At 31.2% G+C, this 13,076-nt stretch overlaps 1 protein-coding gene across 1 annotated transcript in view; it reads left to right on the forward strand.

The window, feature by feature from the left end:
* Arl4 (ADP ribosylation factor-like 4) overlaps positions 1–7,090 on the forward strand; it is an 8,875-nt gene extending 1,785 nt beyond the window's left edge. The window contains exons 2-4 of the mRNA XM_018458921.1: positions 3,636–4,111; positions 5,541–5,756; positions 6,617–7,090. Coding sequence (XP_018314423.1) covers positions 3,901–4,111; positions 5,541–5,756; positions 6,617–6,813 — 624 coding nt within the window. The 5' untranslated portion in view covers positions 3,636–3,900 and the 3' untranslated portion in view covers positions 6,814–7,090. The remainder of the gene's footprint in view (positions 1–3,635; positions 4,112–5,540; positions 5,757–6,616) is intronic.
* Positions 7,091–13,076: the final 5,986 nt, after the last annotated feature.

Raw genomic sequence — 13,076 nt, forward strand, 5'->3', positions numbered from 1 at the left:
TTATTAGAATTCTGGTTGAGATAACCGGAATTCTGATTGATATAATTATTCTGGTAAAAATAAGAATTCTAGTAGATTTTACCAAAAATATTGTATCAACCAGAATTCCGGTTATCTCAACTAGAATTCTAATAAATTTAACCAGAAAATTCTGATTCGTCCATTTTCAATCAGAAATTTTTTTCAGTGTACTATAGCTCTTACTTAAACATGCTCGTTGAGGCATATTGAAGTATGCAACACAAACAAACCTTCTGTCAATGGTATCATGTTCAAATATTTAATACGAAAAAATCTTCAAGATATACGTGGTGTGTCAAAATAAGGTTGGGTAAATGTTGTTACGAGAAAATAAACACCACTTGATTAATATACAAATGACCTTTATTGTTCTTCAAAGTAATCTGCCCCCTCCCTAGAAACAATTACACTTTTAACAATGTTTGTACACCTTGTGGAAACTGAAAAGTCCTCTTTGGATATCACCTTAAGTTTTATTGTCACACAGTCTCAATTCAGATAGCACAATGAATTCGCAAAGTATTCTTCAAGTTTTCTCTTTTCCTGAATTGTAATTCCTTAGAAATTCATAGAAGAACACAGTAAGAGTACCTCAAGAAATTATATGCACCATGTTTAGAATTCCTGAGGACTTCTTAGAGTATTTATATAGAGTTTCTTCCATATCAACAAAGGCATATTTTATTGGTATCAAGCAGAACAGTGTTTAGTTAGAGGATTACAAAAATACTCGGTAATAAACCTCAATTAATGGTAACATTGCATCAATATTGTAATTTCTCACCGAATAATGTATACGAATTATAATTTATTTTGTATATAACAATTACTTGTGACATGTTGAGTGATAAATTATAATATTTATTAATGTAACATTATCGTTAACTGATGTTTAGTGGATATAACAGGTTTTTTCTAAATAATATGATTATAATATATTTAACTTCATATATATTAAAAGAATTGACGTCTTATAAGTAGCGGAACAAATGAGCAGAATAACTTTACCATTTTTATTTGTTGCTCAATTGTTGATAAAAAGTTGAAAAAAAAACTCAGTTTTTTTAAAATGATATTCTGCTAAAGGAAGATTAAGTTAGCGGAACAATATACGTATAACAAAGCCAATCTGCTTCAAAATAACATAGGAATTTGTTGCTAATTTGTTTCTAATTTGATGTCGAAATATCCTAGTTTTGAGTCCATTATCTACGAAATAAGTGTAAGTGACAATGAAAAACTCAGCGTGTAGACGAACCAAGAGTAAAGTATCAGTAAAAAGTTTGTTGTTTGCTTAAAATTGATACTGACTTAATAAAAATATTGTATATTTGTACGATAATCTTGAAATTATTGAGAGAGCCCTCGTGACATACCTTTACCACTTGTCATATCATGCTTGAGCGCGCGAAATGTCAGCACTGTGATTAGAGAACTTTAATCGCTATTCATTTGAAAACTATTATAGCCTCGGCATTTTGATATTAGGACTTTCGTCTCGAAATAATTTTAGGAATCTATTAATAACTGGTGATACGGGAGATCTGGGACACCCTGTATATATTCAACATCCACATTTTTTATTGTTTAAAATTAATATACATAGTTTCCAGTATAAACTTAACTTTCTTAGTATTTCTTGTCATAATCAATTTCTATAAAAATAATTAATATATTTTAAAAACAAAAAAGCTTAAAAACAGATGGCTTTTATCATTATTTTTAGGGATGCACCGGATCGTAAAATTACCCGATACCGGATATCCGAACAAAATACATCGGATATCCGGTTGGATATTAGAAGACAATTTCTTCGAGTCGGATATCCGAGCGGATTCCGAGAAAATGTCTTAAAAAAAAGCCTATAAAGAAAAAATTGTAATTTTACAACAATGTAGATATTATAGCATTATGAATATGCATACTTATTTTTAGAACATTTGTATAATAAAAAATCAACAATTTAATGATATCAAATTTCTACCGGATATATTTCCGGTGAATGATATCCGACTATCGGATAGTAAAAAAGTGCCGGATAATACCGGATACTTTCCGGATACCCGGTGCATCCCTAATTATTTTATAGATCCTATATTTCTTATATCAATTATACATACATGTACACGAATCAGAATAAAATGAAATTTTGTCTGTAATTTGCGTAGCATTTTTATTTCTTCAAAAATACTTTTGTTATTTCTTTTGTTACTGGTGAACGCTTCGCTTCATCCATAGCAAAAACCATCACAGTTACACCACAATAAATAGTTCCGTCATGATGACGTGCGAATGTTTCGCTTTATCACAAATGTGATGTCACAGCAATGAAGGGTTGGCAAAATTCCACATTTCTTTTTATAAAGTCCATGGTAAAAACCAGTATTTTCCGGAAAAAACCGGCTCAAAAACTTGACTTTTCTATTCAAAACAATAAAATAAATAGAATTATCGCGCGATATTCTAATTTACAGGCAGCCTAAAGTGCCTTATAGTCCTAGTTTATGATTCTGTGCGAAAAATCTACGCGTAAAAAAATAAATAAAAAACTCAAGTAACTATTATGCGTTTATTATTTTCTAACGAAGTAATCAGTAGGGGGCAGACGTTCGCTTGTTCGCGTTCATTTTTGCATATGAATCTGATTATATCTACTTGTGTGGATATCATGCGCAACTATTTCTAAAAATGCCCACATACGTAAAACAAAAATAAAATATTATAAGTACAACTATGATAATATAAAATGTATATAAAGTATCTAAATATGTTATAGTATTATATATTAGTTGTACTGTTAAATCTATACTTCTATAGTGTCAAATTTAACCTAATTTAAATCACCACTGCTCCTATACTCATTACATATATCGTTATTTTAATTATATCGTTTTATTAATTTGATATTATAGATCTAACAGTAGATGACTCTATTTCTTTCTAACTGTGCAGCCTACTTTGTAGGAGACAATGAAACAATGACAATAAAAAAATATTTATTCAGCGATTTCGACCTAGACGATGTAAATAATGAACTCGATCCGTGCGGTAGATATGGTAATAAAAAAATTACCAGTTATTCGCGGCCTACTCTAGAAAGTCTGACTAAAGGAGGGTGAAAGTTTATTCTCGAAAGAGATTTCTACGATTCTGTATACACTCCCCTCACACACAAACAAACACACACACACACCCGCACGCATACTGGGCGTTTTTACTTCTTTATTTAATTTAATCGTTTATTTATCCTTTATTTAATTTATTTTAATAATTATTTTAATAATTAAAGCCTAATATACAATGTGCTCTTTGTTCTTGTTTCGTGTTCTTTTGAACTTCTGAAGAGACAAGAAACACATGATAAGAAACACGATTGTCGGTAAAAGGCAGAAAAGGTAATAAAAAACAAGGGCAAGAAGCAAAAAGCACATTATAATAGATTAGGTTTTAGTGCAAGAAGAAAACGGTATTCGTCGTAATTCGATTAATTAATATTGGAAGTGACACTGACCTCGATGGAAATCGGGTCCTACTTATTATTAGACGAAATACGCACACCTGTTTCGGATGGAACCGGTTGAGAGGCGTTAACTGTGGAACGCGCTTGTTTTCAGACGATGCGGTAGTGGATAACTTCGCAGTAGCGGACTCAAGGTTGAATTTGAAGAAGAAAGGTATTTTTCGCGTGCAGCACAGGAGAAGAAGAGATTCTAGATGCTAGGCCAGATCAAAACGAAGTAGAAAAGAGAAGGAGCAAGAGAAAAGGAATTGCCAGCGGGAAGAGGAAGCGAGGACGAGATAGGGAAGGAAAGAGAGGCAGGAAGGGAGGAGGAGAGAAAGTAAGAGAGAGAGAGGGAGGGAGGGGAGGGAGGGAGAGGGATGGGCGCTGGGATGGGTAGAAGCGGCACGAGCGGCGGTCTGCTCGAGGCACTTCCTACGGGAACTCCCCTGCACGTGGCGATGCTCGGTCTCGATAGCGCCGGGAAGACGACCGCCCTGTACAGACTAAAATTCGATCAGTATCTCAATACCGTACCGACTATTGGCTTTAACTGCGAGAGAATTCGCGGTGGCATCGGAAAAGCTAAAGGTACATCTCCCACAATTTTCCATCTTTGGTCTTTGACCATCTGTGTCTTTCTCTTAATAGGTGTATTTCAAAACCACCAATCTTAAGGGGATGCTGAAGTGACCAAATTATCATATTAGTCGTATAAAAATCTTCGAATTGACTGAACGGAATAAAAAATCCTTTTACAATTTTTTACATTAATGTTAAAAAATTTTTTAACATTAATGTAAAAAATTGTAAAAGGATTTTTTATTCCGTTCAGTCAATTCGAAGATTTTTATACGACTGTAACGTGATAATTCGGTCACTCCAGCATTCCCTTAAGGCCTCTTCTTTTTAGCTCAATTTCTTGCATAGTTCATCTTTCTTCCTTTTCCTTCCATGTTGGAGAGAAAAGACGAACCGTACAAGAACTTTAGCTAAAAAGTTGGCTAAGAATTTAGAATTGATCTTCCTTTCAGCGAAATTGTCGATGTTTTCCAAGTTACAAGTGATCGAAGAGAAAGAGTTTCTCGCGAACGAATTTTCGAGAAGTTAAACGATATTACTCGCTTTAGTTAATTCCAGATATTGAAATTTATATCAATAGAATTCGATACAAGTCTCGTATATAAAGCTATATAGGACGAAAGAACCGAGAAAGTTACAATAAACAATAATTTTTTTCGATATATTCGATAAGAAAAAAATTAACTCCAAATTAACTAAAAAATTAAACATTCTTTTAACAACATTCTTTTAGAATACTTTGTATTAGCAATAAATAAAAGGAGCATATGCCAGATGTTCGTAGTAAAAATCAGGTATTTAAAATTCTTATGTTAATATTATAAAATAACCACAGATGTTTCTCATATTGGGCTATCTCCAATATGTTATACATACAGAATAAATGTAAAGCAACCAATTAATTAAGTGTCAAATTTAATTGATTAATTTACATTTATTCTATATGTATAATATACTGAAGGTGGTCCAATCTGGGCCGAAATGTCTATAATTATTTTATAACATTAACATACGAATTTTAAATACATAACTTTCGCTATACGAATATCCTGCGTGTGCTCCTTTTATTTATTGTTTATTAAGCCATTATCTAGCTATCTAACTTTGTATTAAGATTTCATACAGTTGTATCTTCACATTTTTTTCTTTTCTGTTTTTTACTAGTTAAACCTCTGTAATTTATTTCTACTGTTACTCTCCTACTATATAATTTTTATTCGAACGCATTTTTTATCTAAATCTAACATGTGTGTTATTGTTATAAAATTGAGTGGAAATTGATGAATGCTATCAAAAATAGCTCGGTTTCCAATGACTAAACTAAGTATACAAAGATTCGATTATAAGTGCAATAAGTCACGGACACCATTTTTGGATGCCCGCGTTACGTCGTTATGATTTTTTCCACCTTAGAACGCAGTATGTTTTTTGTTCACAGGTGTTAATTTTCTTGTGTGGGATGTCGGCGGGCAAGAAAAGCTACGGCCGCTGTGGAAATCTTACACGAGATGCACCGATGGTATTATTTTTGTCGTTGACTCTTGCGATACTGAACGGCTTGAGGAGGCAAAAATGGAGCTCACTAGGACGGCGAGAAGTCCGGACAATGCGGGTGTGCCGATCCTAATCCTCGCCAATAAACAAGATTTGCCTGGTATAATTAATATTATAAAATTTATTTAAAACTTATAAATTATATCTCAAAGACATTGCACATCTTTTTAATTGGAAAGTACTATTTTATTTTTGTTGCCTAATTATATTTTCCATTTTTGTTATCTCATATTTATTTGACATGTTCTTTTCTCAAACCTTTTTGCATAACATGATGCAGTAAACATATTTGCTTTTGTATGCATACTTGATTCGTAGCAGTTGGTATAAACCGTATCGCGCACGATGCGTTTGTCATTTCCGCGTCGTGCGAACACGTCGCGCGTTGTGTTTTTCTGAAATTACATTATATTACATACTGCAAGTAGTTATATAAAAATGTGGACAAGCGCGCATTTTTGTTAAATATTGAGTTTCTACATTGACGGAAAAATTGGTTTATAATTAAAAAAATATAAAGTCTTACATAGGTACTATAAAAGAATCTATTATTAAAAGGATACATCTCATGATTTTGAGATATCCTGCATACACATGAAGCAAACTATAAAAAAATAAGAAATTTGTTTAAATATAAATAGTGTAAACATTATTTAGTTATTTATTTTTTTAATGGTTATATTATCAGTTAAATTCGCGAATTTCGCAATTTTGGTAACTCGTTCTATTTTTATGTAACTTTTGAATAAGTCTTTCTAATTTGTATATTATGATGGAAAATGATATACGAATAAACTTCATGTAAATACTTAATATAAAGAGTTTACGCGCATTTTTATTCAGCGAAGCATTACAACTTTGAGTGGCCTTACTAAGGAATGTAGTTTATTCAATTATGGAATAGTTAAAAATAATATAAACATTTTGGTTTATTTCGTTAACGGGCTTTCTATTATATAGGTGCGAAAGAAGTTAGTGAACTAGAGAAGCATCTGGGAGTGTTAGAACTAACCGGAATGCCAGGCAGCGCTTGTATTCGTGTGCAACCAGCGTGCGCTATTACAGGCGAAGGACTTCACGAAGGCTTGGACACACTGTACCAGCTGATATTGAAACGACGCAAATTGGCCAAACTAAATCGGAAACGGGCCAGGTAGGCCAGGGCTTCGGAAGACTGCACATGCGTCTTCTGATATTGTCGATTGCGGACAGCCTCTCCTTTGGCGACGCTTTCCACAACTTCCATCTCGTTCTCTCTTTCCAATTGCGATGAGGACGTAGCACATTAACTCGAAAGAAGTGAACGGTGATCACGAAGGGTGCGATCACTTCCCTCTGACTTTCACTCTCAGCGAGATGCTGTTGGAATTACTAGCATCGATTTTTAGATGTGTGTGTGTGTGTGTGTGTGTGTGTGTGTGTGTGTGTGTGTGTGTGTGTGTGTGTGTGTGTGTGTGTGTGTGTGTGTGTGTGTGTGTGTGTGTGTGTGTGTGTGTGTGTGTGTTTTGTGTGTGTGCGTGCGTGCGTGTGTGCGTGTGTACATATAAGTATATCAGTGTAGAGCTGCATGTGAATATGAGAAAAAATAGAAATGAGGGATTTTAATAACTACTGTTCCTATTAGGTTGTTGCATATAACATTTTTTAATTAAAAATTGAGATTATTAATGTTCAAGTTTATGCAATTTTCGAAATCGATATATTATCTATTAGTAATCTTTTTTATTTATTGCTTAAATGAGATGTAAGATGAAATGCTTTCACGCGACGCGAAAATTAAAAAAATGTACTTGAACAGTGTAACTTTCAAACATTTACAAATTTTTTTATCAATTCAGGGACTCTGACTAGACCGAAAACAAAACCGATAACTGGACCGTAATCGCTATTTTTGTCGGACCGAAATATTAGGCAGGCTAATGGACCGAAATAGTAACCGGACCGAAAATGTTTTCCGGTCCGGTTTCGATCCGGTTTTCGGTTCAAATTTTTTAACTTCATCGGTACGATTGTCGACTACAGTCGACAGCTATCAAACATACGTATCCCTACGGCCGAGCGTCGGCTATAGTCGACAGCCACCCAGCCAGATGATAAGAAATCGGGGACGGGCATCACAGCGTTTTTCTCCATGCACTCGATCTGTCCTTACTTTCGGTGAAGGCGAGAAGGATAGAACGATGAAGGAAAGAACAGAGCGAGTGGAGTACGTTTGTAATCTTACATTCATATTTTTAACACTCCTTAGACACGCAGTTGATTTTAAGGCTTCTGAGTAGCCGCTGTAGCAACATTGAAAAAAATGATCTGTTTACAGTGCTCACATAATCTTCCATTCCATATTTTTTTAAATTGTTTTTTTCTATAAACATTTTGTTTAATAAATATGAATTTTTTAAATATGCAATTTATGCTTATTATATTATCTTTTTTTACAGTAAGTAGTCACTCGGGGAAAAAAAGTTTATATATAATTATATATAATTATATATGACCAATTAACCATAAATAACATAATCGTATATGAATTTTGTTTCTATATGATCATATATATCTCTGTATTATAATATATGCCATGGCAGGAAAAAGTTTATATATAATTATATATAATTATATATGATCATATATATAGCACAATCATATATGGTCACATATAATTATATGTATATAAACTTTTTTCCCTGAAAGTGTCGAAAAAACGCTTGTGTATCTGATTATGTTCAGCAACATAAAATTTTTCTACTATTTTGCAAAAAAGTCATATAAAATTTAGTTAATTATTAAAAAACATTGGCGAATGATCACTCTCCAAGAAGTGCAAAATATTCTGTACCGCTTGCAGAGTGATCATTCGCCATGTTTTTTTAATTAACTAAATTTAATATGGCTTTTTTGCAAAATAGAAAAATTTTATATTCAGCTTATATAATTATATATGCTTTCATGATTATATATAAATAACCAAATTTCATATAATTATATATATTTATTTGAAACGCAACAACCGTTTTCATTACTTTTTTCAGTAACGTTACTTTTTTCTATACTATAATGTAACGTCGTTACTTTTACCATTACTTTAGTTCCCTATTATTTTTTTATTTTATAATTTATTCTTAATTTCTTAAAAAATATTTTGTACTTAATATCTTATACTGTGTTCTAATAGGCACTGCCAATGTTGAAAATATATAATCCACATTACACATATATACTGCAAATTTTTAGTATGAGCAATAAATATTGAAGTACATATAAAAGTAACCTTGATGGAAATAAATCGCTGAAATCGCTGAAAATCGATGAAATTTCTATCAATTGATTCATTTCATTATACTGAATTATACTGAAATGGGTCTGGGAAATTGATAAAGATTTCACCGATTTATTTCCACCAGGGAACATTAGCGATTAAAAACATTAATGTTTAACCTATTAGCTGTTTAATCTAAATTCTTATAAAAATGAGTACATTAAAATAACGATATTAAGAAAATAAAGAAATTAGTAAAACTGTAGATAAGTTTAATATAGAAAAAAGTTTGCTCTATATACAAATTAGTTAGTAGAGAGTTTCAAATTTGAATATTTATTTTACATTTAATATTAATTATCAGCTAATGCAATTTTAAAATCTAATAACTTACTTTAGCATTATAAAAAAAGTAACGAATCGTTACTTTTCAAGTAACTGTAACGGTAACGCGTTACTCTTTAAAATTAATAGGGAGTTTTTGCAATAACGTGAATTCAGATACGGTGAACGCTAAAGTCACGCTATCCTTTTCTTAATTAGTTGTTAAGAAGAAGATAACCTGACCTTCGTTCACTGTATCTGGATAAACGCTATTGCAAAAACTTCCTAATAATGAATAATAATAACGAGTTTTTTCAAAAAGTAACGGTAACGACAATACTTTTTTTTTGGTAATGCGCACAACCTTGTATATTTATATATAATTATATATAAACTTTTTTCCCCGAGCATACACCCGTAACCGTAACCGAAAAAAAACTGAAGTCCAATGGTTACAGTCACCATTATCGGTGAAAGAACTGAAACTTGGATTTCGGACTTTTTCGGTCCGGAACTGAAAAAGATCCGAAATCATTATCAATAAAAGAACCGGAACCGGAAATTAGGTATAGCTTCTGATCGTGACCGTAACCAGACCGATTCGATCCGAGTCCCTGATCATAAGAATATTAATTTATCATCTACAATTTTTCGGCACAAATTTACAAATTTGAAATGATATAGACATTGTGCTATTGTATTATAAGTTTTCCTTCTCTTTATACAATTGAATTAATTGATAAATTTTATATTGAATTAGATTTATTTTGTATGCAACAATGTAATAATTAAAATGATCGTAAATATAAATGTGTGACAATGCTAGTCGACTGAGGAAAATCTGCGACAAAGAAAAAGGAGTCGATGCGAAAGTGGTATAAATGTAAGTAAATAATTGTAAATAAATCGGAAAAGTTGTAATTTCATGCTGGCACAAATTTCAAATGCAAAGATGCATTAACACGAGCAACGAAGTTAATTAATGTCGAAAAATCTGACAATATAAATCGTCATAAATTACTTTGCGAAATTGGATATTTTGTTGCAAAGATTAATTATTGCTATATTTTTTAATATAAAGCAACACAGCGATATATTCTTTTTAATTACATGCGAGAAATTTGATGTTACTTATTTTATAAACTTTTTTATAAAACCCTTGTCATTTATTAAACATATTGAATATATTGAAGGGATTTTAAAGAAGTACTTTCGTTATTATAAACTTTGATATAGTGCAGAAAAAGTTTTGTTGATTTAATTTTATTCTTTTAATTCACAGAATTAATCGAATCATTTAATAAATGAATACGTTTGCGATTTTAATGGGATTATGTTGCTCATCGAAATGTCGCTATATGTTTCTATGGAAAACTTTCGAGTTCCTATTGCCCTATTATTTATTGATGATTATTAATGTCAATAAATTGTGCCGCTCAGAGCTGGTTGTTCCATCTTCGGATAAATTATGTAGTAATTTACGTATTGGATAAACAAAAGAATAAAAGAGTAAGAGCATAAGAGAGTAAGACAGTGCTGAAGTTTACTGAAAGGTGGAACAATTCAGCCTCAACGTTATTAATGCCTATATGTTATCTATAGATATACTTTAAAACTAAAAAGTTCTCGGAAATGATTAATAATGGCACTAAAACACAATATTGTTATATTTAATATACAAGTACAAAAAAAATTTAGAAAGAACCAAGAACTCAGTTATTTGTCATTTGTATTTGTCGCGGAATTACTATTGTCTCTACTAGAGAATGCACACACAACACACACACACACATACACGCATTCGTATATTAAGGTAGAGATGTCAACAAATATATAGTTCACGAGATATTTTATACTTTATTTTGGCATATATTGACATAAAATATTAAATATCTTGTAAACTATTAATTTTTTAATAATCGTACCTTTATATTTTTATGAACATAATAATGATATGAATCAATTGGTATAATGAAAACACGGTTGCTTGTTTAAAAAATTATCAATTTTGCCTATATATATATTTTTTTTTTTAGCAACTGTGTATTTTCTTTACACCAATTGATACATTTCATTAAATAATAAAAAAATTAATAGTTTATGAGATGTTTAATATTCATGTCAATATGCACCAGAATAAAGTATAAAATGTCTCATAAACTGTTAATTTTTTAATTTTTGGTTCTGTACCTTAATACTTTTATATGCAGAATAATTAGTGGAATCATATTATACTTAAAAAATCATACAATTCCATTTAAAAAAACGAAGTTGATCTTAAAATCTCCGAAGCGCTTCCGGATAAAAATTATTATCTCTATACTATACTATAGCTCTCTTTATATCATGTAACCAATTTTGGTTACGTAAGTTTTCCTTTGAACCTTATAGATTCAAAGATATCTAAGGTGGTAATATAGTTATTGAGACATCCTGTATATGTGTATATGTATATATATATATGTACATATGTAGGGTGACTATTAAGATTGTGTCTAAATTAAACGATTATTCGCAACAAGTAAGAAATAAATGAAACGCTATTTTGTAGGGTAAACTTGTCAATTTCATTTAAGTCGTTGTACAAGTTAGTTTATACACATGTAAATGTCAGCATGAACATATTATCCATCGAAGAAAAAGTGTTTTTCATTGAGTTTTTTCTACAGAGCAAAAACTGTATTACTGTATAAAACCATATCGTAGATTTTGTAATAAATATTGTTTTGTGTCAGGCCCTTCCTTAAGGGATTAGTTTGTGTGCAAATAACTAAGTGAGATATTCAATACTACTCGATCAAGATAGCTGCATGAACAAACGACCATATACATAGTATCTCTAACTCTCTGACGCCCTGCGCAAACAGACATCACATCATCCTCCCTTTTCTATGTATGTTAAGCCTTAGGCACTTTCATGCTGTAAAGATTTGTTCACACAACAAATATGGATCTAAAAAAAGCTTCAAGTGAAAGTACGCTTATAAAGGAAATCTCGCGAAACGTCAAATTTATGAATCTTTGTACGATTTTAATGAAACTTCATATACATATGTAGATTATGTAAATAAATGAATTTAGAAAATATTAAATGATGCGGAAAAATAGTTTTAAGTAATCACTTTTTGCAGATAACGTAGTTTTTAGCGTTTTTTTTTATAGTTATATCTCAAAAACTATTCAAGATATAAAAAAGGTGTTATACAAGTTTTATAATAAAATTATTTCTATTCACCTGCGTTAACAGTATTTTTGAACAATAATTTCAAAACAATTTTTTTTAATTTTTGAACCTTTTTTCTTCGATTAATGCATTCATGCCGACACTCATAAACATATTTATAAAACGACTCAAATGAAATTGGCAAATGAATTTCCCTAAATGACGTTTCATTTGTTTTATTCACTCTATATATTGCGAAGTAATAATTGTTTAGTTTAGTCACAATCTTAATTATCCTATATGTATATGTATATATACAGAGTATCTCAGAAAAAGTGCGAATCCTTTTACAGGCAGATTCCGTACAACATTCTAAGACAAAAGTTTTATATGATGTGTATTTGTGGGTATAATATTTTTTAAATTATAAAAAATTAAAATTCGCCAATTGTAGCATCTCAAATTATCGCCCTCAGGCACATCGTGCACGCGATTACGAAGGTATCTTTATATATTGATTCGCTTTTAAATATTGACATGACTGATGCACTTACTATAAAAATGCTTAACTGCCGAAATTTTATTTTAAAACGTTAACGGTGTAAAATTCAGTGCTCGGATTTAGTTGCACATTTCGGCATTTAGATTGCGCGCGGGTTGGTGAAGTAACGGGCAGGAAC

The sequence above is a fragment of the Mycetomoellerius zeteki genome, unplaced genomic scaffold (assembly GCF_001594055.1).
Source record: "Mycetomoellerius zeteki isolate Tzet28-1 unplaced genomic scaffold, Tzet1.0 scaffold79, whole genome shotgun sequence".
In the NCBI taxonomy this organism is placed as follows: Eukaryota; Metazoa; Arthropoda; class Insecta; order Hymenoptera; family Formicidae; genus Mycetomoellerius; species Mycetomoellerius zeteki.